Raw genomic sequence first — 24,463 nt, 5'->3', positions numbered from 1 at the left:
CACTTAGTAAATAACAGTGGACGCCTTAAAGGAGGTATTTAGGAATTCCAATTAGATCTCGGGTGAAAACAATATCCTAAACATAATTTTTAAGATAACATTAGAAGGTTTTATAGAAAATCACAACCTTTATCAAGAGCACAAATGTAGCATTTGTATGTAAAAGGAATAATCAGACAACCATGTATATATGGGGTTTCCTCTTCTGATTAAAGTCAGCAGAATCATCTGAATTTAGATAGACTTTGGGGGTTAACTGGCAAGATGTAAAACTAAGTGATTGCTTAAAGTTCTGTCCCTAACGTCACATACAAAAAAAAAAAAAAAAAAAAAAAAACCTCCACGTCAACGAGGGCTGTATTTTCTCAGAATGTAGACGATGAAGGTCAAACGTCTTTCCAGCAACGTGGGCCATCTGCTTTGGATGTGCCCACAAACAATTGCGGCATGTTGGGCACACAGCACCTCCTACCCCAGTGTTGTGGCCAATCCTGAGGTCTGAGGCTGAAGTTACCAGTATTTTTGCTGGATAGAGAAGTAGCTGAGAAACTGCCTCAGATGATAATCTCTTTCAAACAGTTCCAAATAAAAAGTTTATATAAATGACACAAAGTATCATAATCTGTAATAAACACACGACTAAGAATCAGGCCTATGTTATGACATCGAACCTATGCCTGTTCAAATTTTCTGACTTCACATTTCTTCTTCGACTCGTTTCTTTCCTCCACCTCAGTCTCGGTACCGCTAGAGGGAAGCATAATCCCATCTACCTCAGTATCCTCCCTTTATTCTGGAAAAACGTCGTAACAGAAAGCTAAAAAGATTCAGAATGTGTGCTATGGATGTTTACATGTAAAACAATCTAAGAGAGGAATTATATGGAACTGATTAAAAATAATAGATACCATTTGTTCAAAATTGTCCACTAATATGTCCTTGTTTTTGCCAAATTCTTTAATAATTTAATATAATACACAATGAAATTTTTCTAGTACATGCATGCATGTGATCGTAGAGAAGGATCCTGCTGCCTTGGTATGATTCTAAGAATAAGCTCTTGGGGAGGTAAAACTAGAATTCACAAGAGAGGAGTTCTATTTTCCTCGTCTCTGTGACATTTCTTCAGAATAGTACTACTTTTCAATACTTTGTAAAGAAACAGATTGAAGATCCAACTGTCTGATGGGAGAATCATGGATGGCATAGGCAGGATGTGACTCAAGCAGGTGCTTAGGTGTAATTTATTATTTTATTTTATTTATTTATTTATTTATTTATTTGGTGTAATTTAATAAGGAAATTAGAGAATGTTTAAAAGTTTTTGATAGGCAATCGGGTAGAAGCATGAAGGTTTGGGCCAGTTCAGGAGAGATTCCCCATTAGAGATGATCTGGTTATGCCGAGTGCTGTGTTCGTGGCTGGGGTGTTTCCAGAATCGATGCTTTGCATACAGAATACTCTAAAGGCATCTAGCTGGATGGAGAGTAATCTTTGGAAAGAAACACTTATTCTTATAAGAATTAAGTATCTGATTACACACACGCACAAAGCAGTGCTTATAGCCAATTAACAACTGTGACTGGTAGCGAGAGAGAAACTAAACACTTCAGAGCAGTTCAGATCCAAGAGGGACCCTCCGTGTCTCTGCACGAAGATCACACCTTTCTTTTCCCCTCAAGTGTTCAACTCAGGACCAGATGAGGACTCGCAGAACTGCACCTGACTTGCAGATCAGTTCTCTGATAGCTGAAGGGGCATCTTTTGAAACTCATAACACCTCTGTTGCATGTTTCCGGAAGTTTATCCAAGCCCCTCGTTTAGAATCTTGCTTGTACGCGCGTGCGTGAATTACAGGTGCACATCTGCACAGAGTACACTGGAGCTTAAATCACTTCTGACAGGTAGTTCCACGTAGGAAAAAAACAGAGGCAAAAGGCGCAACTGCATTCGCATCGCACCTCTGTCCCTGCTACGTTAGTCTACAGATTACGTGAATGGAATGGTGCGCGCATGTGGCATGTTATTCAAGCAACCTTCTCTTGAATTTATTCCATCCCACATACGTAACACGAGGCAGCTAAGAAGGTGCGCACGTGTGTGGTGCTGGGGATCTAGAGGAGTATATACTGACCATGTAGTCTGCGGTCGTTATGAAAAATCTTAGGGATAACTGGCCCCACACCCTTTACAATCTGAAGGATTCTAACTCAGGTCCAGAGGGCAGGACCTCTTGCTAAGGATTAAGATTATTCCAGCTTCTTCTACATCCCGGATATTTATGTATCCCATGTGGGAAGCTATCCTCTCAGGGGACAAAGTGGTAAAGAATAATTAACCATATGGAATATCCCAGACATCGCAGATAAGCTAAATACAACACAGCATCTCCCAAGGTGTATTTGATGGCATCTGAGTCTTGCAGGATGGTCCAGGGAAGAGGGCTATGGAGACAAACACGGATGGGCGCTATCTCATCTTTTACCGCCCTCTCTTGGAGCGTCACAGCAAACCTTAGCATGATGCCGATGCTGAGAAATCCCACAGTGAATAGGAGGGAAACACACACAACCAGCATTCCCCCAAGTGTATCTAAGCTGGCTTCTATATGATCTTAGGGCTTGACATGATGCTATTTGATGGCCTACAGAACAGAATTTGGAGACGGGCCTCTAAAGACTTTTGTTTGGTTTCCATTTCCTGCGTTGAAATGGGATTTGTTAAGGACACAGAAAGGCAAGCTCTACTTACAGTTCGGTGACGTCTCTGGGAATACCTTTCGGCAAGACCTTCAGGCCCTTGTTGCTACATCGGACAACTGTATCCAAGCACGTGCATTCCGTGGGACAGCGCGAGAGTGGAGAACAGCTACTGTCGTCATTTCCTAAATGGCCAAAAGAGACACAGGAAAACCCAGATGCGTGGCTTTGGAAATGCTAGAAGGGATGTTGTGCTTTGACCCTGACAAACACCAGAGTCTTGAGCCACGAGATCACTTATGTGCGTCCAGCGCCTTGAGTATTTACAAACTGATGCCATCCAGTCTACAGAGCACTGCTTTCTGATTGCCTGGGGCCGGATTCCAGGAAACAAGTCACAATTTGTATAATTCATCCAATCATAACAGCAGTTTTCTTTGTTCAGTTATTTATACAAATCACACTTTTAATGAGACTATGTAAATATAAACTGAATTACAGAGAAATTATAAGGACACAGCCGTGAAAAGACATAAAGGGGTAGGTTAATTTAAAACGTTTAGCATAAAAATCTACATCTTATTTTATTTTTTAAGACTTATTTATTTATTCATGATAAACAGAGAGAGAGAGAGAGAGAGGCAGAGACACAGGCAGAGGGAGAAGCAGGCTCCATGCGGGGAGCCTGACGCAGGACTCAATCCCAGGACTCCAGGATCGCGCCCTGGGCCAAAGGCGGTGCTAAACCGCTGAGCCACCGAGGGATCCCCAACATGCCCCTCATTTTAAAAGCTAAGGCTCAAAGGGGCCCTCCCTTCACCTGGCTCTCCCTACCTTACAAGGCCATCATGAGAATCAAGTATCGTGATGGACACAGAGCACTAGAAAGTGAAAACTGCTATCTTTGTCAGGCTTACTAGAATTTCTATTTCTAATTGCTTTTCTCCTTTGAAAATGGCAACACCAAAAGCGATGCTTAGACTAACTATGTCACAACGAAGCTAGAGAAACGGGGTCAACCACACTTTGGAAACTGGGAAATTTAAATAAAATTTTCGGAAACGCCAATCAAGACGACGTGGGTCCGTGAAGGCAACTCTGAGGAAGTATGTGCCTTGTTTCCAGACCTAAACAAACAAGAGCAAAAAAATTCACAGGAAAGAGCCACTGTAGGCCTGGTGACCAGAGACCTAGCAAGGCCTTCTTACCGTCGTCACACGTGAAGTCTTGAATGGCGACGTCCTGGATGGGGATTTCTTTGAGGAAGTATGGTTTTTGACAGCGAGGATTTCCGGTTACAATTCGTTTCTTCCTGAGCCACTCGCCCAGCCAAGCCAGGTAGCAGTTGCAGTTAAAAGGGTTGGCCAACAGGTTTCTAAGAGCCGCGAGGAAACAACGCAGGGCTGAGTGTGGGGTTCCAGGGTCTTACTTCTCAAAACCCCATGCTGCCATTTCCCCCCCAACCCCATTTCTGCTAAAATGATTGCTCCTCATTCATGCTTGCCCCTACCCACCAACCACCTCCCCCCGCCCGGCCATTCACTCTCCATCATACTCAACACACAGGATGCTTTTGTTTAGGCTAAAATATTTATGTTTGGATCTTAAAAAATAACAACACTTTCATGTAAGAATTCTTCAAATGATTTCATGCAGAAAATAAAGCGAGGGCAGCAATTTTGGGGGTTTACACGCTGGATCCCGACAGAGATCTCACTCAGAGAGAATTTAAACTCGCCAGCGATCTGACGTGCTGTCAAACTTCCCTACACTGATAATGCAGTAATTTAATATAAAGATGAAGGCTGATTACCTTATATTATTGAGTTTAACCTGACAACAGCTATTTCATTAATTTGTCATTTCGAGATTTCCATCTCTTATTTGCTCCAGAGAATAGGTTTCCCATCTAAACTGACAGCTGAGTTGATTAAATGCCAGTTATAAAAATGAATTTACTTCTACAAATCTCAATACTTTTGGCATCTCACCACTTCAGCACAAACCTATTGACAACCTTATTATTTATAAACATGCCATCTTTAATATGCACAAATTATTCACTCGATGTAAAGTGTCACATTTTATGTGGAAAGAGGATTAAGTACTTCACTGATGGATGGATGCTTCCCGCAAATTATTTCTTCAGTGACTTGAGCTATGTGGGATGTGTTTTTTTTCTAACTACCTTTGCAGTTAGATTAGTGTATTTAGATGCCATCGTTCCTAGGAAATCAAATCCGTTGTAGGATTTATCATTTCAAACATTGCTTTTTTACATACTGACATTTAAGAGAGCTGAAATACATTGTTTAGAGGTTTTTTTCTTCCCTCTTAAAAAAAAAAAACCTTCTGAGTTCTGACTATAGATCTACACATATTCTTTATTTTCTGTCTTCATAAAATGTCCTCCCGGACAGGCTCAACCTATTTCTTCAATATTTTCCTAATATCGTGGTAAATGCCCTCTGGTGAGCTGTTTTTATTGTTGGCCCGGCCATCCTAATGTAACTCCTGTCGCCGTGAATGCTCCTTTGGAGCACAGTTTGTTGGCAATAACCTTATCAGCTCCATTTTTATGACACCTGATGCCAAAAGGACTCTAGTGCAAGAACACTGGGGAAAAGCCACGACGTTACTGTGACGTGCGGTGCCATTGAGTCACACTAAGATGCAACTTTAGAGATGACGTCACATCACGTTGTCGTAAAAAAGAGCTGGCTGAAAAATATCACAGTCATCGTTGATTTCAACACCTGGCCGTAGGCAGCGTTGATAGGAAAACTACGGTAAGTTCAACATGGACAAATTCTGTTGATCCCCGAACGCTTGCCCCCATTTTTGTGAAATGCCTGATGAGGCCTTCGAATGCGATTGGTGAGAGCAAGTGATGCGACGCCCCGGGGGGCTGCCCCTAAGGCGCAGGGCCCGGTACTTACAGGGTGGACAACGAGTGCAGGGTGTCGAACGCCCCCGGCGCGATGGTGGCGATCTGGTTATCGTACAGCGAAAGCAACCGCACGGAGCTCAGGCCTATGAAGCTATCGTTGCCAACGCAGCTTATGCGATTGCTTCGCAACATCCTGAGGGAGAGAGGACAGTGGCCGTCAGAGCGGAGCGGGGGTCACTAGGCCCCGCACGGGCAGGCAGAGGGCACCCCACCACCCCGGGCCGAGGACGGGCAGCGCGGGCTCGGGAGCCCAAACCGGCCGAGGCCCGCAGGTCTCGCACCTTTTCTTTCTTTCTTTTTTTTTTTTAATTTATTTATTCCTGAGAGATACAGAGACACAGGCAGACGGAGAAGCAGGCTCCCTGCGGGGAGCCGATGCGGGACTCGATCCCGGGACCCCGGGGTCTCGGCCTGGGCCGAAGGCAGATGCTCCACCACTGGTCCACCCAGGGGGCCCGCACAAACTATTTTCTTTATGAGAATTATTTTATTCCTTTAAAGTTTGGGACTTGAAAAGAGGCGATCGTTAGCAGACTCCAGTTGTTCACAGTAAAATTTAAACAGGCTTCTCTTGAAAGAATTCGGACTTTTCTTTTTTCTGGACTTCTGGTCGTTGCCGTCAGTGGCATTAACGCCGTTGTCCTTTTCCCCATCACGGCCGAGGTTCTGGCTCCGTTCTCAATTCTCCGTTGAGGCTCCGAAGAGGCAGGAAACAGTCCTTGAAAACCCGACGACGTGACAAGGAACAGCCGCCGCGGGTGTCCCCGGGAGCGGGCCAAGCCGTCCCGCCCTGGGCCCCTCCGGCCCCGCGGCGCCCCTGCCTGGCTGGAAGGCCGCAGGACCCACAACCAAGAGGCGAAAAGAAGTGGGCAACAAAGTGTTCCCGTAAAATTCTAGGTTGTTCTACGGGAATAAAGGACACACATCGATTTCCGCGGTCTCCTAGGGCACAGGCAGGGGGAAAGCAGGACGCCCGCCTCTCACTGGGGCATCCTTTTACATCCAGAAGCCAGTGCCCCCCAGAAATGGGGTTTCTGTCCGCGCTGCCGTGGGCCGCGAGTGACCAAGAATCTGTGGTCCCCGTCGGGCCGGGGTCCCGGCCTCCTGGAGCCGTGGGAGGACGCTGTGCTTCCTGTTGCTGCCACTCCGCCTGGGCACCCGGCTGCGACGTCAGGGCTGTGGCCCCTGAGACTCCAAGAGGCCCCGAGGCCCGGGGGGTACGCAGTCAGGAGAGGGGGCCGCTCGTCGGCATCTGCCAGCCTCCACGCTGACAGACGCCTCCCGGGGACAATCACGTCTCGACAAACCTACTTTCGTCCTTTGAACCTCGGAGCTGGGGTCTAGGACCCTCCATCGGCCTTGTGCAGCAGAGCGGGTGGGGGCCGCGGCATCTGTCATTGGTGCCCAAGGTCAGAGGGAGAGAAGCTGCTAGAAACGCACCCGAGGAGAACAGGAACGCAGGGACTGTCGGGGTGGGTCATGTGAATGGAAGCAGCCGGCCAATGCTCCGCGAGCCCTGGCGTGTTACGGCCTCGCCCGGGTGCCCCGCACCTCCTACCTTGAGCCCACCCTGCCACGTGGCTGCACCTGGAGAGGATGGGGGGCTGTTAGGACCGGTGTCCTGAGGGGGACAGCAAGCGCGCCCGCTCCGCACAGGAAGGGCCACCAGGCCGGGGGGCTCGGGTCAGCCGCCCGCACAGCCACTGCCGGGCTCCGGAGCTGCAGGACAACGGGTCTCGGTGGGGGGCCGTCGGGTGGGCCGCCCTCCTGTCCCCACGCCTCCTCGCTCAGCCCCTGCGGCCGCCCCAGGAGCAAGCAGCCCCCCAAACAGGGCCCCCCAGACAGGTTTCGGCGTGTCCCGGGATCCGGGTTCCACAGGCCCTGGGGCGGCCGGGGGCAGGGGACACAGCCCCGCGGACACGGGCCCTGCTCCGCCCTCCCGTCCCCAGCACCCGCGCCTGGCAGCCCGAGGGTCCCATCGTTGTGGTCGTCCACACGGTGCAGGGCACGCGGCGATGCCTGGCCCCCCACTGCCCGCCCCTCGGCCACCTCTGGGTCACCTCCCGAAGCTCGGGGCTCTGACTGGCATCCCCGCCAGGGCCCAGGGGGCCACTGAGACCCTGGAAATGCGCACGGGGAGGCGGGTGTTTTGCTCTCCATGGATCCCTGGCCTCTCTGGCCAACGGCGTTTAGGAGCCACAGACTGTCCCTTCCCCTCCCCCCCACGCCCCGAGGGAGTGGCCGCAACCCGCAGCGTGTTTCTTCGCAAGGGGCAGCCCCTCTTTTCAACGAGGCCTCAAGGAACAGACGACGGGGTCTGCAGGTAAGCTGCTAGTGACCCTGCCGCAGGGTGTGGCCTGGGTCCTGGGGCTCGAGCCCCAGCCCAACAGCGAACGTTGGACGGAGGCGTCTGAGGCAAAGGCAGGAGGACCGACGCGCTGGGGCGGCCCAGGGGCCAGATCCCAACAAGCACTGGAGCAAAGACTTCAGTTTGTTGTTGTTGTTGAGCAATCAGCAGCCAAGAGGCATTCTTGAGCTTTTGCAAGCAACACATCAGTCAGGGGCATCCGAGCACCGGGATGTTCGCACACACAGAACATGCGTGTGTATGTGTGTGTGTGTGTGGGGGGGCTTGAGCCGGAGGCAGAGGTGGGGATGGGTGGGGGGTGAGCAGGTGTCGGCGCTGCTCCCCGGGGCCCAGGATGAGCGTCCCAGGCCAGTGAGCGCCAGGGCTGCGGCCAAAGCATCACTCTGCAGAGATACTTACAACGTTTTCAGGCTTTCCAATCCCTTGAACATCTTATGCTGAACATTTTCCAAACGGTTACTCGTGAGAAGGATTTCATTTACACCAGCTGCTCCTTCAAATGCTCCTTCTTCAATGTCTGTGATCTTGTTGTTGCTGAAGTTTCTAAATAATAATAATAATAATAATAAAACACTGTTGAGACGAGGATTGTGAGCTTTTCTTTCTAACGATGAGGATGCCGACACAGTACATCTGACCATTTTCTTCTCAGGAACAAGGGTTTCATGATTTCCCAGCCCTTCACTGCCCAGCACCCCTGAGGTTCTGAAGAGACCCCACGTCCTACTCCGTGGGGCCTAACTGATGATGATACTGGGGGAGAATGCCAGTGGTGGAAACTACCAGCCCCATCGATGTTAGAATGATCCTGAAGGGTCCCCCAGGAGCATAAAATTCTTGAGGTCAGGTATTTTGCACGGATCTTTATGTCCAGCACAAAACCTAATAAGGAACTTTACAATGAGGGCCCCTGATAAAAACAATGGAATGAATCAATGACTCAAAGAAGGCAGCCACGTAGAGAAAAGGGTGGGCTAAGTGTGTGAGTTTTCAGATGGCATCAGAAATGTCCTTGAATATGGGTTTGTTTGCAGTTAAACTGCTCCTTGTAGGCATGAGTCAAAACAACCAACGGCACTGTGACTATTTTGTGTGCCACAGACTCTACAACGCTTGGCCGGAGGGCAACGACAGCCGTGGAGGTGACGCCTGCCCATAGGTCCTACCCTCCGCTTTCTCCTGGTTCCCGCCAAGACCGCGCACGCCCCCAGAACAGGGACCGGTGTGATGTGTCATTTCCTGCGTCCCAGAGCACCGTGCCCAGTAGCTGATCAATAAACATGTGTTGGATTGAAAGGTGCGGCTATAACGGGAGCGCAATCAGGGTCAGTGGAAAGGAGAACAAGCAGCGGGAACCTCTGTGGGGCACAGCCCACGGGGGGGCGGAGCACCCAGGAAGGAGTCCGCCCGGCCACGTGCGATCGGTGCGGCCCTGGGCTGCTCACACTACACACAACGACGCTCCCTTTCGCTTCCGTTCCGATGTGTCCTCTTACTTGGATGTTGTTCCCTTGGCCTCCGGGCCCGACCCGTGTTCTGGGCCTCCCTGCCTCCTCCTTGGGCGGGGGGCGGGGGGCAATACTGTCTGTTGCTGGAACTGCTGAGTTCATAAACTAATTTTAAAATATGGGTTGTGGGTATGTAGTGACACAGACGAGCTGAGCTATCAGGCCCGTCTACCGATCGCGGACTTGGACTACCTTCTAATGGAAGTTTAATGAAGCAAAAAAGTCAAATAGTTGACATGAATGTGCTGAAAGAGATAGAAGAGCGTGGTTTAGGGAACAGTAAAGGAAGTTACAAAACACTGCCGGGGCCATTTCTAATGAGCCTCGATGGCTGCGTTCCTGCTGTGGCCACGTAACAAAGCAGCTTGTGAATTAGAGTCAGGCGCCAGCGCTCGGCCACAGAAAATGCGGTTGGCGTCGCTGGAATACATAGAAAAGAGGTGAGGACTCGGGCTCCTCTCAGAAAATACCCTAAATTCAAGTCACAGGTAGTCATCGCAGACACGCTTCCCCTTTATAGTATCCAATTTCCAAAGGAATCTGAATAAAACCGCACAGGGATTTAGAAAAACACAACACACCACAGAACTTTGAAAAGGTGGCTAATGCACGGCTTACATTTTACGTAACTGCGGAAGTTTCTTGAAGATTCCTGTAGCTTCCAGCACTGTGAATTCATTATTATTGAGACGCCTCGGGGAAAAAAAAAAAAAGAAATGAAAGTTTCATTACCAACAGCCAGGAAAGGATGAAGTTTTACCTCTCATCCAGAAACGTAAGATCATTTCATGATTATTCTAAAGTAAAATACAGAACATGTGTCATGGGAAATCTGTAGATTTTCCCCCATCTCACTCAAAATTTTAATGATCAAAGTAAAAAATGCTAAGAAGCACAATGCAAAGAAAACCAATAATCAAAAATCAAACCCAGCTCCCACGCAGTAATCCTGTAGCACAAAGTTTCTCAGACCATTTTTTCCATGTTTATCCCTCCCCCTGAAAGTATTTTTCCCCCAAAAAGCATTTTAGACCATTTTTCCTAATCATTTGCTCTGCATGCTTTTTGCTAATAGCTCTTAAGATATGCAATTTATATGCTTTCATGATATGCAGTTTATATGTGACATATACAACATTCACCCTTTTACATCGTACCATCTAGTAGAGCTTAGAGTAAATTCACAAAATTGCACACGTATCTCTGCTACCTAATTTCAGAACATATTCATCACCCGAAAGAGAAATCTCATACCCATCAGAAATCACTTTCAATTTGTTTCCCTCCTTGCCTCAGTCCTTGGCAACCATGAATTTACTTTCTGTCTCTATGGATTTTCCTATTCTGGACATTTTCATATAAGGGAAGTCATAAAAAACGTGGCTTTTTTGTGCCTGGCTCTTTTGACTTTGCTTAATGATCACAAGACTGGTCCACGTTGAGCACACAACAGTACCTCATTCCTTTTTACGGCAGAAAGTATTTCGTTGTATGGATATACCAGTTTTCTTCATCCCTCTATCAGCTGCTGGATATTTGTGTTGCTTCCACTCTTTGACCATCATGAATAATGCTACTACCAACACTGCCGTGCAAGTTTCTGCGTGGATATGTGTTTTCAACTCCTTTGGATATGTACACTAGTGTAAAATCTCTGGGTTACATGGTAAAACTATATTTAACAATTGGAGGGCTAGCCAAACTGTTCTCCAAAGATGTGTCACTTTTATATTCCCCCACAATGTATGAGGGGTCCATTTTTTTGTGTGTGTGTATGTGTGTGTATGTGGCCATTCTAGGAAAGTGTTACCTCAATGTGGTTTTGATGTACGGTTCCCTAGTGCTTGATGATACTAAACAATTCTTTAGGTACTTCTTGGTCATCTGTGTATCTTTTTTGGAGAAGCTGCATACAGATTATTTGAGCACCTTCTGACTGGGTAAGGCACATTTTTATTGTTGAGTTGTAATAGCTCTTTATATATTCTGGATCTAAGTCCCCTATCAGATAGATGATTTGCAAATATTTTCTTCCCAGTGCTAATTTTTAAATGCATAATTTAAAAAATCCTTAATTTCCCGAAACACACACAAACTCTCCTGACAGATAAATTAGATGCTAATGCTATGATTCTTAATCGACAAGTAAGCCTATTTAAGCTGTTATTATGCTGGAAGACATAATCTGAATTATTGTAATAATATTGGAAATATACACAGCTTCCTCCATGACCCCAGAGTTCAGGCCTTTTACTGCAAGGTCTCCACACATTTCCAAAAAACCCTGGAGCTTTCAAATAAGTTTCAGAAACTAACAGGAATAATTAAAAAAAAAAAAAAAGAAAAAGTATCACTATAGCCACAGGATAGTTTCTGTCATCTCTTTGAAAGCAATATATTATTTTTAATTATTCAAATTGTTTAGAATCCACTAAGTAACAGGCACGTGTGTAGGCGCAGTGGGAGATAACGTAGAAAACCCAATCCTCCATCAAGGAGGTACAAGGTGGCTGCAGACAAAAGGATTATAGGTGCATAAAAGGACAACTGACTTTGCAAAGCACTCAATGGCAAATACCAGATGGTGCTATACATAAACATTGCTAAGATGTTCAGAAAACAATGAGCTTTCACCAAGTTTTTCTTGAATTCTAAGAACACTAGCATGACTTTTATAAATAGAGGCACTAAAGGCAAACCATACATGGCAGAGAACCTACAGATGATCCAACAAACATAGTTTAGCACCTCGTACGTGGTAGGCCCGAGTTAGGGTTATAAATAGAAGCCCGAGCTCATTGTCCTTTCAGTTTTTCCTGCTATGCTATCCAGGGTTCAGAAAGAAACTCTCCTCTGTGCTTTAGTACTTGATAATCACGGAGTCCTTCCACCTCCCAGCCAGTCAAGTACTAAAGCCTAGAACGGCTCTCTGAATTCACAATTAACACAGATTCAAGACGGTGACTCTCCAACTATTTTACCTGGTTGCCGCAAAAGACTACATACCTTCGAAATCTGTTACATGTTTAGAAAAATGGGTGCGGGCATAAGCAATACCCAAGAAATAGAGATCAAAGGGATGTTCTTATCATTAGCATTATTAAGCGCTAACTGGATTTTCGAGAGGTGAATTAATTTCCGCAGGCACGTCTTGGACAAGAAAGATGAAGCAAGATAGCTTCTGATATATCCTTGTGCAAAGAAGAGTCATGGCCATCTGTGCTAATTAATTAAGATCAATGCAATTACTGAAAATAAAAGGGAAAGACAAAAATTCCGATGCTACGATGTTCTCATTCCCTCCCTCCCAACCCGGATTTTGGTCGAAGATGAACTCACAGCTCTGCAGTGTACTGGGGAATGTGGTCTGGGATTTTGGTGAGTTTTTGATTGGAGCAATCTACTGTGGTTCCTTCACAGCGGCACTTTTCAGGGCAAGCCAGATCTGCAAAGCAGTCCCCGCTTAATTTTGATCGATAATCTTCTGTACCTAGTGAGGATTCAAGGCAAAAAAAAAAAAAAAAGATACTGAGTCTAAAGGTTAGAACATTTGTTAATTTGTAGGAAGAAAAATAGTAAGATAACTATAGATTATGCAGCAGGGAGACAACTTGGGGAGTTTTTGGTCAATGGATGTCAGGAGAGGGTTAAAACAAGGGCTTGGAATTTGCTGGAAAAAAGAGTAACCAGATTCACAGGACAGGAAAACATTAATAGAGATGAGCTTTTCACAGCTGTACTTTCTGCTGATCCAGTTATGAGCCATTCTAGCCTATTTGACAGCTAATCATACAATGGCTATTAATCGTTACGAAGTTTATTTTTTCTCCGAGTCAAGAATTTTAAATGTATCCAGTAAGAAACAGTCCTATATATCATTTTTTAAATTAGGGCTTTCAAGGCAAATAGATGTCCTCAGGTTTTTAAATTTTCTATGGTCTTATATTATTCTCTCCCTCTCACATAATCTTCAGAGACGCCTAAAAAAAGCCCTCTTTTTTTTTTTTCATTTTGATTTTATCAAAAGAGACCAGTAAATCCTGATTTAAGCCTCAGCAGCTTGCCATGCTGTAGAAAGCTGCGTGACGTTCCATGGTGCTTGACGGAACCATGTTTTACTCATACCTGGCAACCACATGGTTAGATCAAGCACAACAGAAAATCTCGCTACATAATCACTACACCATCCACTAGGCCAAGGGGAAGACCGAGAGGAAAGATGAAGGGAAGCAGGAGAAAAAGCTACAGACGGTCTGGAAACGTAATACTGTTTACATGACATGCATTCTTCCCGCAGAATGTTTATGACCATAGTAAGAGTATTACTACCGAAGAGTTCCTGGAAACACAAAGTAGGGACTACACTGAAAGGTGCCTCCACTGTTCCTCAGAACTGCAGAATGGAAACAACAGCTTTCGGGAACAACATCCAGGAAGAAGTTCAAGGTGAGCTACAAGGACAACAGAGAAGCTCAAAAGATCTGCGGTTTCTTCTTGAGAGGGGGGGGGGGGAAGGGCGCAAAAGACCGAGACTAGAAGAAGGTACAATCAGGATTGAGAAGGGAGGACATTATGTTTCAGATCAGACACTTTTACTTACAGCCCAAATGGTGAATTCCTGCAAAAGTAAAGATCACCAAGAAGGAGAGAAAGAGCAATCCCAGTTAAGATTAATAAACACATATATGAAACTAGCTAAGGTCTCTTCCTTCTTTCCTTACTGTGGCAATGACAGGGGAATGGCATAGTATGACAGCGATCGTCATGCTTTGCAAACTCGTGTAGTGATTTTTTTTTTTTTTTGAAGCACAGTGGTCTTTCAGGAAAAGCAAGGGCATACAAGATGCACAGCACAAATTAAGTTCTTGTCGATTCCTTTAAATGATGAACTCTCTGCAAGATAGATTTTCTTTTGAGTTATCACTATAATATCTAGGAGGCCATATAGAACCGTGGTAGGCAAGTACGCATGCAAACTGAAGTGAAAAACCAATCAGGGAGATCCTCGAAAACAAATACATCTGGATTGATCCTTAGGTTGTGGCTTACATGCTTTCCAATGACCTTCCCGACTTATAAATAACGTCACTTAGTCGAAGTGAAATCAGAACCTCCTACGACTGCAAAGCTGAATGTAATCGTTTCATCAGATCTGGGCAATTAATGCCAGGGCACTTACGGAGGAACTGCTGCACTGCAGTGGAAGCTTTCATTTTAAAAGTGAAATGAAGAAGTACTGGGAACAAAGGTCTAAGTGGCAGGGACGTCAGGTATCTTACATTTAAAATAGTCTGCATTCAATGCAATGACAATGATGTTTATTTTATGGAGACTGTTTAGGTAGGCTAAAATTTTTGCTGAAATTTAGAAAAAATTAAAAAAAAAAAAAGGGAGAAAAGGCCCAAAGAATCCTTCTGAGTCCTGTCTCCTATTATTATGGCTTTAATGTAAATTGAATTATCAGAAATTGACAATTTAAGCCGTGATATCACAATATAAAATGTATTTTTAATAAAACCTATTTTGACTTCTGTCAATAAATAAGCAAAACTGTATCAGAATTTATAAAAACAATCCGATGTTGGTTCTTCAATTTGTGACTCAGAAACATTAATTTCTAAGTCATTCATAAAGTATATTTAAATGTAACTGATTGAATCAGTTGGTATCAATGATATTAACTGCCATAATTTGAAGATCTCAGTAATATTAATGTTTTATCCCATAGGTGTTCTGATGTTTAGTAGATGGCTTTTTTGGGACAAATAATAGCTATCAGAGGACTTTCTGCTTAATAATGAGGTAAAATTAATGAATTTTAAAGATTGCCTATGAAGGCCAATCAACTTTTCTTTTCGACATATTACTTCTCATGTAACCAGTATAATGTACAAGATCTTATTGGCCCTTCTAGCTCAAAATAAGTAATAAAACAAAATCTGCTTTATGCCTAAAGTTATTCAAATTATAAATCAATAATGCCAATTAACACATATCTCCTTAAAACAGAGACAAAACCCAGAACTCTTCTTTAAAAAATCAGCACGGTTTTTGCATACTAACACCGCATAAATGTAGCTGCTAAAATATATTAGAGTCTAGAATATCCCCAGGAGATGGTGAATGTAGCCAATCAATTACTAACATATTTTTATATAATGGTTTAAAACAAACAAGTCAAGAGGCATTTTACACAATTGGCAGGCAAGGAAAATATAAGTAATTTCAAAGAGCTAGTTCCAGAATCATCAGCCTTGATAGTGTTAAGATTGTAGTGGTAAAACATTTCAATTACTTTTCTAAAAACGACATTTCATTCGTCTGCCTGAATTATTCAAGGCATTTAGTGCCCAGGAACATCTGATGCTTTCAGGATGTACGTCAATATAGTTTCTATGGAGTCATCGTGTCACTCCAGGTCTGCAAGAATGTGAACGCCCAAGGCTTACTTGCATATAAACAAGCAGGAGGCTGCTGTTTTTGTGTAAAAAGTGAGGCAACGGTACGGCCAAATAAAGCAAAAAGTAAGGGGCGCTTTTTTAGTATAAACCATGATATTTTTTTTTTTAAAAGTCAATTTCACGATTGAAAAGACAATTCCGTGTGTGGGTGGCTGATTTCATGTAGAACTAGTTCTTTGACAACAGAAAGGTCTCTGTCTTTAAAACCAGCTCGATAAGCTACATTTTAAAAACAGGTTGAAAGATCAGATATACGACATAAGGAGAGAAAATGATTTAAGTAGAAGGCATAGGTTCACACATTTTAGCTACTGTGAGAAGTTTTAGATAATGCGCCAAAGTGAGAGAGAAAAAAGAAGATGGGGGTTTAATAATATATATGTCTAACATCAGAAGCTGCATGCAAAGGTCAGGTTTTCAGGGAACAGCTACAAGTGATCTATGCAGAAGTCCATCTATCTACGGGGTACCCACTGTACTTTCAAACGCATGCATATCAAAGTTTCAGAAGCTACATTTTATAAGGTCAGGAAAGGGTGTCTGCGTTAGTCCTACTACCGAGCAAAACCTACCTGGAATGAAATACTGTTCTTTAGCTAAATAAAAAAAGAGAAAAAAAAATAGAAGATGCACCTGAATGTCAGCAAGCAGAGATATGAGTTATATTAGATTAAGAATGGACTAAAGGTACTACAGATAATTAAGGGGATTATATTCACAGCAGTGGCTGAAGTATACTAATGTACGGTGAGTAGTAAATGTCTCTAGGACCATGGACAATAAACAGCTTTGTTCTGATATTAGCTTTTTAGTATGAATTAACTGCCGAATGTGAAATACCCCTGGAATAGTCAGCAAACTACCCCATAGAGTGTGCTTTATCATAAGAACACAGAGAAGATGAGACCAAAACAGACAGCAAATTTCAATGAAGAAGGCCCTTTAATTAACGATCACACAGTGGATCTATAATTGGCTTTTTATAAATAAATATAATATTCCCCAAATACTAAAAGATGGGCTTTCGGTAAAAGAAAATAAAATTATCCTCACTGTCCTATTTTTAAAACAAGAGGGGGAAAAATAAGAAAACACTTTTAGTGTGAGAAGCTGAGGGATCAGGAAATTTTCTCCCCCAAGTTCTGAGCCTAAGCAAATCACACAGCCAAGTCTCAGTTCACTTTCCGAAGAAATGAGAACATGATTGATTACCTTCAGTTTCTCAACGAAGAAAAATATGACAAACGTGAGACTTAAGAGACGTAAAAAAAAAAAAAAATATCCTGAGCTTGCTAAAAGGCCTTTGTGAAGTTTGAACCTTTAAAATACAGTATGAAGTATCCAGGCCTCTTTTTTTTTTTTAATTTTTTTTTTCCTTTTTGGATCTAGTGTCAAAAATATTTCACCCAGGAGCGCCATAGGAATTGCGTCTACAGCTGTCTTTATTGTGTCCTTGATGGAAGAAGAAGAAGCATGACCTACAACGTCTGGTGATTCATCCGAAGACCAGCTGTCTCTAGGTCTCCATAACCACTGTTTTAGGTAACACAGGGGAAATGTCACAGGAGGTAGGGAATTACCTGAACAACGGAATTTCTTGCTTTTGATCTGTCCGATTCTTTTGTTTGCCAGGCGCCGGGGGCTGGTGCACCGGGCACCACTGGTCTCGATGGGGTTGGTGTGGAGATAGTCCGCCAGCCACTTGAGATGGCAGTCACAAATAAAGGGGTTCTGGGCCAGGTGCCTTTCAGAAACAGACAGAACACTTTATGCATGACTCGCAATGAGCTAAGTCTCAAATTCACAGTGAAGACAGCGGTCATCGTACGTGATCCAAGGAGTATTATACATACATGGTCTGAATGGCCCGGAGAGGTGAGAAGGTCCCCTTGGCGATGGTCTGCAGCTTGTTGTCGTACAGGGAGAGAAGATTCAGGTTGTGCAGATCCTGAAAAGCATCTACCCGAAGGCAGTTTATCTTGTTGGCATTCAATAATCTGTTTGATCAAACAGTTGCAGAATTAAAGCGTAGCATCTCGTGAACCCACCTTCAAGATTCTCTCCTTCTTGAGAAACACAAGGAGTCAAGGAATTAAAACAGTTCTCGGAGCCTCAACACTGACACTATAGCTGGAGCCAGGACCACGGGGGGAAGATGCACCAGACGGAGCAAGGGTCGTGCGCGCTGACCAAGGCCTACAGTCTCGGGGTCCCCGCGCAACTACCCAACGGAGATTACTCAACGTGTTCTCCGGAAGGTGAAGACGTGGTGCAGGAGGCAAAGGAGGGCGAGGCCCAACGTGTCAGGGGCGCCATAAAAAATGAATGTCGCGGAGCACGAGTCTCTCTAGCTGCTCTGGGCAGAGGTTCAGTCTGTTTCCAAAACAGAAGCCAGATCTTTTCAAACACAGACCGCTTCCTCTCGGGGGCGGGGGCAGCCACTCCAGGTTGCTGTGAGTGAAGGGCCCAAGGTCCTGACAGGCTGCCTTAACGCCCAGGACGACCCGGGGTGCCCCCACTGAACCCGGGACCCCCGATTTCTCTCTCCTGGCCGCTTCAGCTCCAGCCCCACCCAGCTCCTCGTCAGGTCTCCGCTCTCAGAAATGTTCTGGGCCCTGGCCCCTGGCTCCTCTGCCTCTCTGCGCCCGCTGCAATCCCCCTTCTGAATTCAGCCCACCCTGGCGCCCTCTTCAGAACCGTCACCTGTCTCTGCCCTGCCCCAAGCTCTTAGCACACTCCATTCCTTGACCAGGACTCTCCCCTCTATTTTCTTGAGTATATATTCCTTTCTGTGGCATATACCTTACTTATCACGTTACTGCGGACATTCGTTTTGTTTTGATCCCTGACATGTCTCACCTGCCTGGAACATTCTAGGGGCTCCATACATAGCTGTTGTTGAATGGACACTTTATGACCCTCTTGGACAGTGACACGGCTCATAACCCTATTAAAGGCCCCAGTCCCACATTATAAATATCCATTTCACTTGGTTTAACACAACATCCCAGAAACTCTTTTTTTGTTTGTTTGTTTTTTTTTTTCAAGCATGCTATCAATATTCAACTTCAATTTTCTGTGGAGCTGTGGTTTACAAATGAGACTTTGGCCAATGCCATTCTTACAGGTTTTCTGTGATGGTGTCTGAGCTTTTTATACACGCTGGCCTCCCTTTGGGAACAGCCCAGCCCTGCCCTCCGCTGTCCTCAACACTCCGGCCTACCCCAGCCTCACGGAAAGCTCACCTGTTCCAGAACGTGACTTCCACCCAACTAAATATTTCCTCCTCTAGGATCCCCAGGATATTGTTCAGTGCTACTGAGTCCTGGCACCTCCTTTATGGAGACCTTCTTGTTGGCCCAAAGGTGGACTAGTGTCCTCGTAGGCTGAGAATCTTGTTTTTTTGATTCTTTTTTTCCCTACTAGCATTTACTTTGTAGCTTCGATACTTGAAACTTGAACAAATATTTAGTAGCTCAAAAAATATATGCTCTGTCGTTTGAGTTCATATACCTGATTACTTAACACACTGAAAAATGTTCTCCCTTTTGTCCACCAAGAATCTCTATTATTAATTAACCTAGGGTACTTCCTCTGCTTTGCTTGCTTTTTTAGGGATCCACACACATGCAAAGCTGTGACTTCCTCGGGGTAATTCTTTGCTCCCTTTTTTTTTTATTTTTTTAAATTTTTTTTTATTTATTTATGATAGTCACACATACACACACAGAGAGAGAGAGAGGCAGAGACACAGGCAGAGGGAGAAGCAGGCTCCATGCACCGGGAGCCCGATGTGGGATTCGATCCCGGGTCTCCAGGATCGCGCCCTGGGCCAAAGGCAGGCGCCAAACAGCTGCGCCACCCAGGGATCCCGCTCCCTTTTTTTTTTTAAACCTCCCTTTAAGGACCTGACATTTTGGCCTTCTTTGTGGTCCCCATAATAGTTTCTTAAAGACTTAGGAATTGGTTTCAGGAATGGCCCAACAATCTCATTTCTTCATTCTGCACCACAACCAGGTCACACCAATCTGTCAGCTACTGAAGGAGTCAAAGAGCAGAAATTAGAAGGAAAAAGCGGGGAGCCTCAGAGACAATTGAAGAAGGTGCTGCTTTGAGTACTTTGCACTTACTCTAAATCATGTGGTCTGCAGAGTAGGAGAAAGTAAGTGTTGGGCACACTCCTTTCTTTTGTTCCTTCCATTTACCTACTCTTTTCCCAGTACCTCACTCTGTTCAAGCAAATCTAAGATGCTTAACCAAGTTCTCAGCTAGCCATAAAGAGAAAATTGTGTCGCTTTAGCCCTGGCAGGCTTAAGAATGGGCTTTAATCTAGAGATAAAATATTAAGTTGAAGGACAAAGACAGCTTTTTAAGTAAGATTTATCTACATACAGGTCCCACGGCTTCTTAACCTGATTGTTACATCAACCACCAGTAAGTACGTGTGGAAGGAAAAAGGCGGTGCTATTGAAGTGTTAGTACTAGACAGGCTGGTGATAGCAAGAGATTGCAAGTAAGTGGCAAGGGTAACAGTGCTGGGAGAATGTAGAAGAACGGCAGAGAAGCAAATAACACACGGGCAGTATTTGGCTACAGCATCCAGCTACACCCGTAGAGTCATTCTATTAAAGATCAGAGACAATATTTGCTGAGCCCACCTCAAAGGTTAAAAACATAATTTGAAACCCAAATAAAGACATTAGGGCACAAGATCCAGTATTTTCAATGACTTACTGGTCTGTTGTGAAGCCAATTTACTGGGTTGTACAGAATTAAAGAGATTAGAAAGAGAGACAGAGAGAAAGATGGACAGAGAACGTAGCAAAATGGAGAGGACTATACACGGTACAGGGTATACACCGATCTGCTAACAATTTCCTTCATCGGGGTGTGTGGGAAAACTGGGTTGTGATATAAAATATGTTCCTGGATAATGATGAAAATTTAAAACATGAATACCATGATATGATGATAACTTACATTTATCAAGTAAGGAAAAAGATCTACATGGAAATCTGTGGTATTACATGGAAATCTGTGGTATTAGGAGTAGGTTTTTTTTTTTTTAACCAAATCAATGATATGAAACTCAAATCAACCAATGAATGTACCAAAAGAGAAAATAGCAATTGAAACTTAAGAATTTTAAAGTAGACCATCTATGAAGCAGTTGAGAAGACAGTATGTACACTCATCTTTGCCTCCACAGCAGCTAGGCTAGTGGACGCCCCAAATGAGGAACTCTAGGTGTTTGGTGACTTGAACAGAATGGGATGATCTAACACTGACAGTCTTAACACTAGCATATTTTTTCCAATTTCCTTCCCATATGAGCCGTCACTAAGGCAGCTGTGGTCAGGTTTTGTTCTTCTACATAGATGCATAGTAATTCTTCTTTTGAGACAGAGGAGTGGTAGTTACAGTCTAAGCAAAATGGTTTTTAGAAGATGAAGTCCAGGGATTCACAGAGAATTTTCTCAGTCAACACCAGCTGGAATGCTACTGCTGTGTTCTGAGCTTCTGCATACCACCCTTTGGGTTGGGGCACGGTACTGCAGCATTGTCACTCCTGCAGATGCTTTGGATAAAGATGGGTAAGCCTACCACCTCTCCTTCCCAACTACTGTTAGATCAAAACAGATTTCACAAAGGTCAGGAACTGCACGAGCTTTAAATGACAGAGTAGCCAGGAAGAAGCATACATTTGTGACAGGCAGACAGAAAGGTTTTGAGACAACTTTAAAGTACTGTGTCTTCAAATAAATGACCAACATCAATGTTAGCTGCACTAGACTAATCTTTTCCATTTCATTAAATTATGTCATTTGGGGTCAAGTGTTTCTGAAGTCTCTATAAACCTACGAGATGGCACACTGACTAAAATATAACGCTTGGTTCAACAGATCAGAAATAATTGAATACTTACAGCAGCTGTAAGGAAAACAGTCCTTCAAATAAACTTTTTGGGAGTTCCGTGATTTTATTTCCATAGAGGACACTGAAAAAAAACATAATTTAATTGCAAAAATCAGACATCAAGCCAGCATAACAAATTGATCCAACACATATGTATTCAGGCATACAGGAGGTTACTGAGCACTCCATATATCATAAAAGCTATAGTTGAGTAAACAAACTTTAATTTGCAAATATGTTTTTTTCCTGATTATAGAACAGATATACACTGACGAGTTTGGAAAACACTAAACCACAGGGGTGCTTGGGCACCTGAGTCAGTTAAGCAACCAACTCTTGATTTCAGCTCAGGTCATGACCTCAGGGTCATAAGATCGAGCCCCATGATGTTGTTGGGCTCCACACTCAGCAGAGAGTCTGCTTAAGGTCCTCTCTCTCGTGCTCCCTCTGTCCCTCTCCCCCACTTTCTCTCTAAAATAAATAATCTTAAAAAAAGAAAACACTGAAAAACAAAGAGGAATTAACAAAAATGAGCACAATTCATGATTTATTGCCCTTTAATAGACATGTCCACTGTTAAATTGTCATATTTTTCAGCGCGCACGCACACACACACACACACACACACACACACAGTTCATATGTAATGAGTGCTTATCATATTGGTAAGAAGTAAAACGCATCTAGAAAAAGGTAAGGTTTCTGTAACATCATGTGTATGCTTGAGAAACCTGAGATCTGTGAAGAAAGTGATCACTGATAGGAATACAGAAGCATTTTTGAAACGTATGTTCCTCCAAAAATATGATCAGGAATGTGTCCTTATGGTATCCACCTCTGATCAGCCACTGAATGCTGCCACCAAGTGCAAGCATGGCTTAGTCCCTCAGTACACCTGGTGCCTAGCATTGATTTGAGTATGTGGTGATATCCTAACATTGGATTGATGAGTGATCACTGTCTGATGAGTGGAATGAAAAAATAAAGTAGCAGGGGAATAAATTAAAGAATAATTTAAAAACTGGGTGAAATGAGGGGATTTAAAAAAAGATTTTATTTATTAATGAGAGACAGAGAGAGAGAGAGAGAGAGAGAGAGAGAGAGAGAGGCAGAGACACAGGCAGAGGGAGAAGCAGGCTCCATGCAGGGAGCCCGACATGGGACTCAATCCCAGGACCCTAGGATCACAACCTGAGCCAAAGGCAGATGCTCAACTACTGAGCCACCCATGTGACCTGAAATGAGGGGATTTTAACAACAAATGAATAGAAATGGGTTCACCCATCATGTTGGCTATTAATAATAGGTCTGCAATGATGCCTATCTACATTTTTTGATGCCTATCTACTTTTAACCCCCAAAAGTAGGAAGCCATAATTATGAATAGGAAAAAATAGAAATTATTATCCTTAGAGGGAGAATCTGGCATTATATATCAAGAGTTGTAAAGACATTCATGAGAATTTTTACATAGTTTTGTTTAAGAAAATAATCAGAGACAAACAGTATTTTATGCACAAAATGTTAATCACGGCCTAATTTTTAACAATGAAAAAAATAGACACAAACAAAATGTCTCCAAACCCCCAACAGAGGTATTAGTTAAATGCATATTTCACATTGATAAAAATTGTATTTTGAAGAGTATTTAATGACATGAAAGTGATGATGTAACCTTAAATTTGAAAAAAGTCTAATAAAACAGTATATTCTAGCATGATCTTGATTTTATTTAGAAAAATATACACCTGCATACACATAAAAAAAAAGAAAATCTCTGGATGGCAGGCACTTTGCTATTCAGAAGTGATTTTAATTTGTATCTATATATTTTTCATTTTTTAATTTTCTCTACAATGATTCTATTTCTTCTGAGAATAAGAAAAATAATCTTTTGGAAAGACATGAAGGATGTCATATGTAAAGGAGAAAGCTGAAATAGGAATCTAAATAATTAATATGTTTGGCAGCAGTACATGATTTCTGTTTGAAAAGGAAGAAAATAACAGTACAAGAGGAATGAATATGAGTGAGCGAAAAGCTGTTGTTTCCTTTTAAGATGTCAGTGAGAGATGGGATGTATTACAGTATAGGAAGAAAATTCTCAAGGGAATAAATAAATATAGCTGGACACTATGTGGTGTAAGGAGACATTCCGTTTGTATAGGTCCCAGTGGTATAGTTATTATATAGCATAACACAAAAACTCACTTGTGCAGAATATAAATGCTTTAAAAAAGGTAAGTCAATTAGAGAAGAAACCACTAAAAAAATATCAAAGAGTAAAAGAGAAAATTCTATATTGTCAGGGTCAAAGAGGTAAGGGAATTAAGAAAGGATAAGCAATAATAACTTGTATTTTTAAGGTCAAGAATAAGAAAACAGAGGGCTTTTGGAGACACACATAAGCAGATCAAGGTGGAACCATTTCAAGATATTCGATGCAATGCCATTCAACTGATTAATTTAACAATATATAGCATATACTTATTACGTGTCAGGAACTTTACTAGGTTCTAAGGTGGTGTCCAATTAAGCTGAATCCAATGGTTACTTGCTGA

At 43.5% G+C, this 24,463-nt stretch overlaps 1 protein-coding gene across 4 annotated transcripts in view; it reads right to left on the bottom strand.

The window, feature by feature from the left end:
• Nucleotides 1–24,463, bottom strand: part of SLIT2 (slit guidance ligand 2) — a 350,454-nt gene that overhangs the window by 66,369 nt on the left and 259,622 nt on the right. For 3 of the 4 annotated variants that reach the window (XM_055326217.1, XM_055326219.1, XM_055326216.1), the window contains exons 12-21: nt 21,913–21,984; nt 17,840–17,983; nt 17,567–17,730; nt 16,559–16,582; nt 12,865–13,015; nt 10,144–10,218; nt 8,417–8,560; nt 5,639–5,782; nt 3,908–4,074; nt 2,752–2,884 (exon numbers count right to left, since the gene is read on the bottom strand). In XM_055326217.1, coding sequence (XP_055182192.1) covers nt 2,752–2,884; nt 3,908–4,074; nt 5,639–5,782; nt 8,417–8,560; nt 10,144–10,218; nt 12,865–13,015; nt 16,559–16,582; nt 17,567–17,730; nt 17,840–17,983; nt 21,913–21,984 — 1,218 coding nt within the window. The remainder of the gene's footprint in view (nt 1–2,751; nt 2,885–3,907; nt 4,075–5,638; nt 5,783–8,416; nt 8,561–10,143; nt 10,219–12,864; nt 13,016–16,558; nt 16,583–17,566; nt 17,731–17,839; nt 17,984–21,912; nt 21,985–24,463) is intronic. The other variant, XM_055326218.1, reaches the window with a different exon arrangement.

Source organism: Nyctereutes procyonoides, unplaced genomic scaffold (genome assembly GCF_905146905.1).
Source record: "Nyctereutes procyonoides isolate TBG_1078 unplaced genomic scaffold, NYPRO_anot_genome, whole genome shotgun sequence".
NCBI classification, from domain to species: Eukaryota; Metazoa; Chordata; class Mammalia; order Carnivora; family Canidae; genus Nyctereutes; species Nyctereutes procyonoides.
The sequence above is the reverse complement of the archived record's forward strand: the minus strand, read 5'-3'. Positions and strand labels throughout refer to the sequence as shown.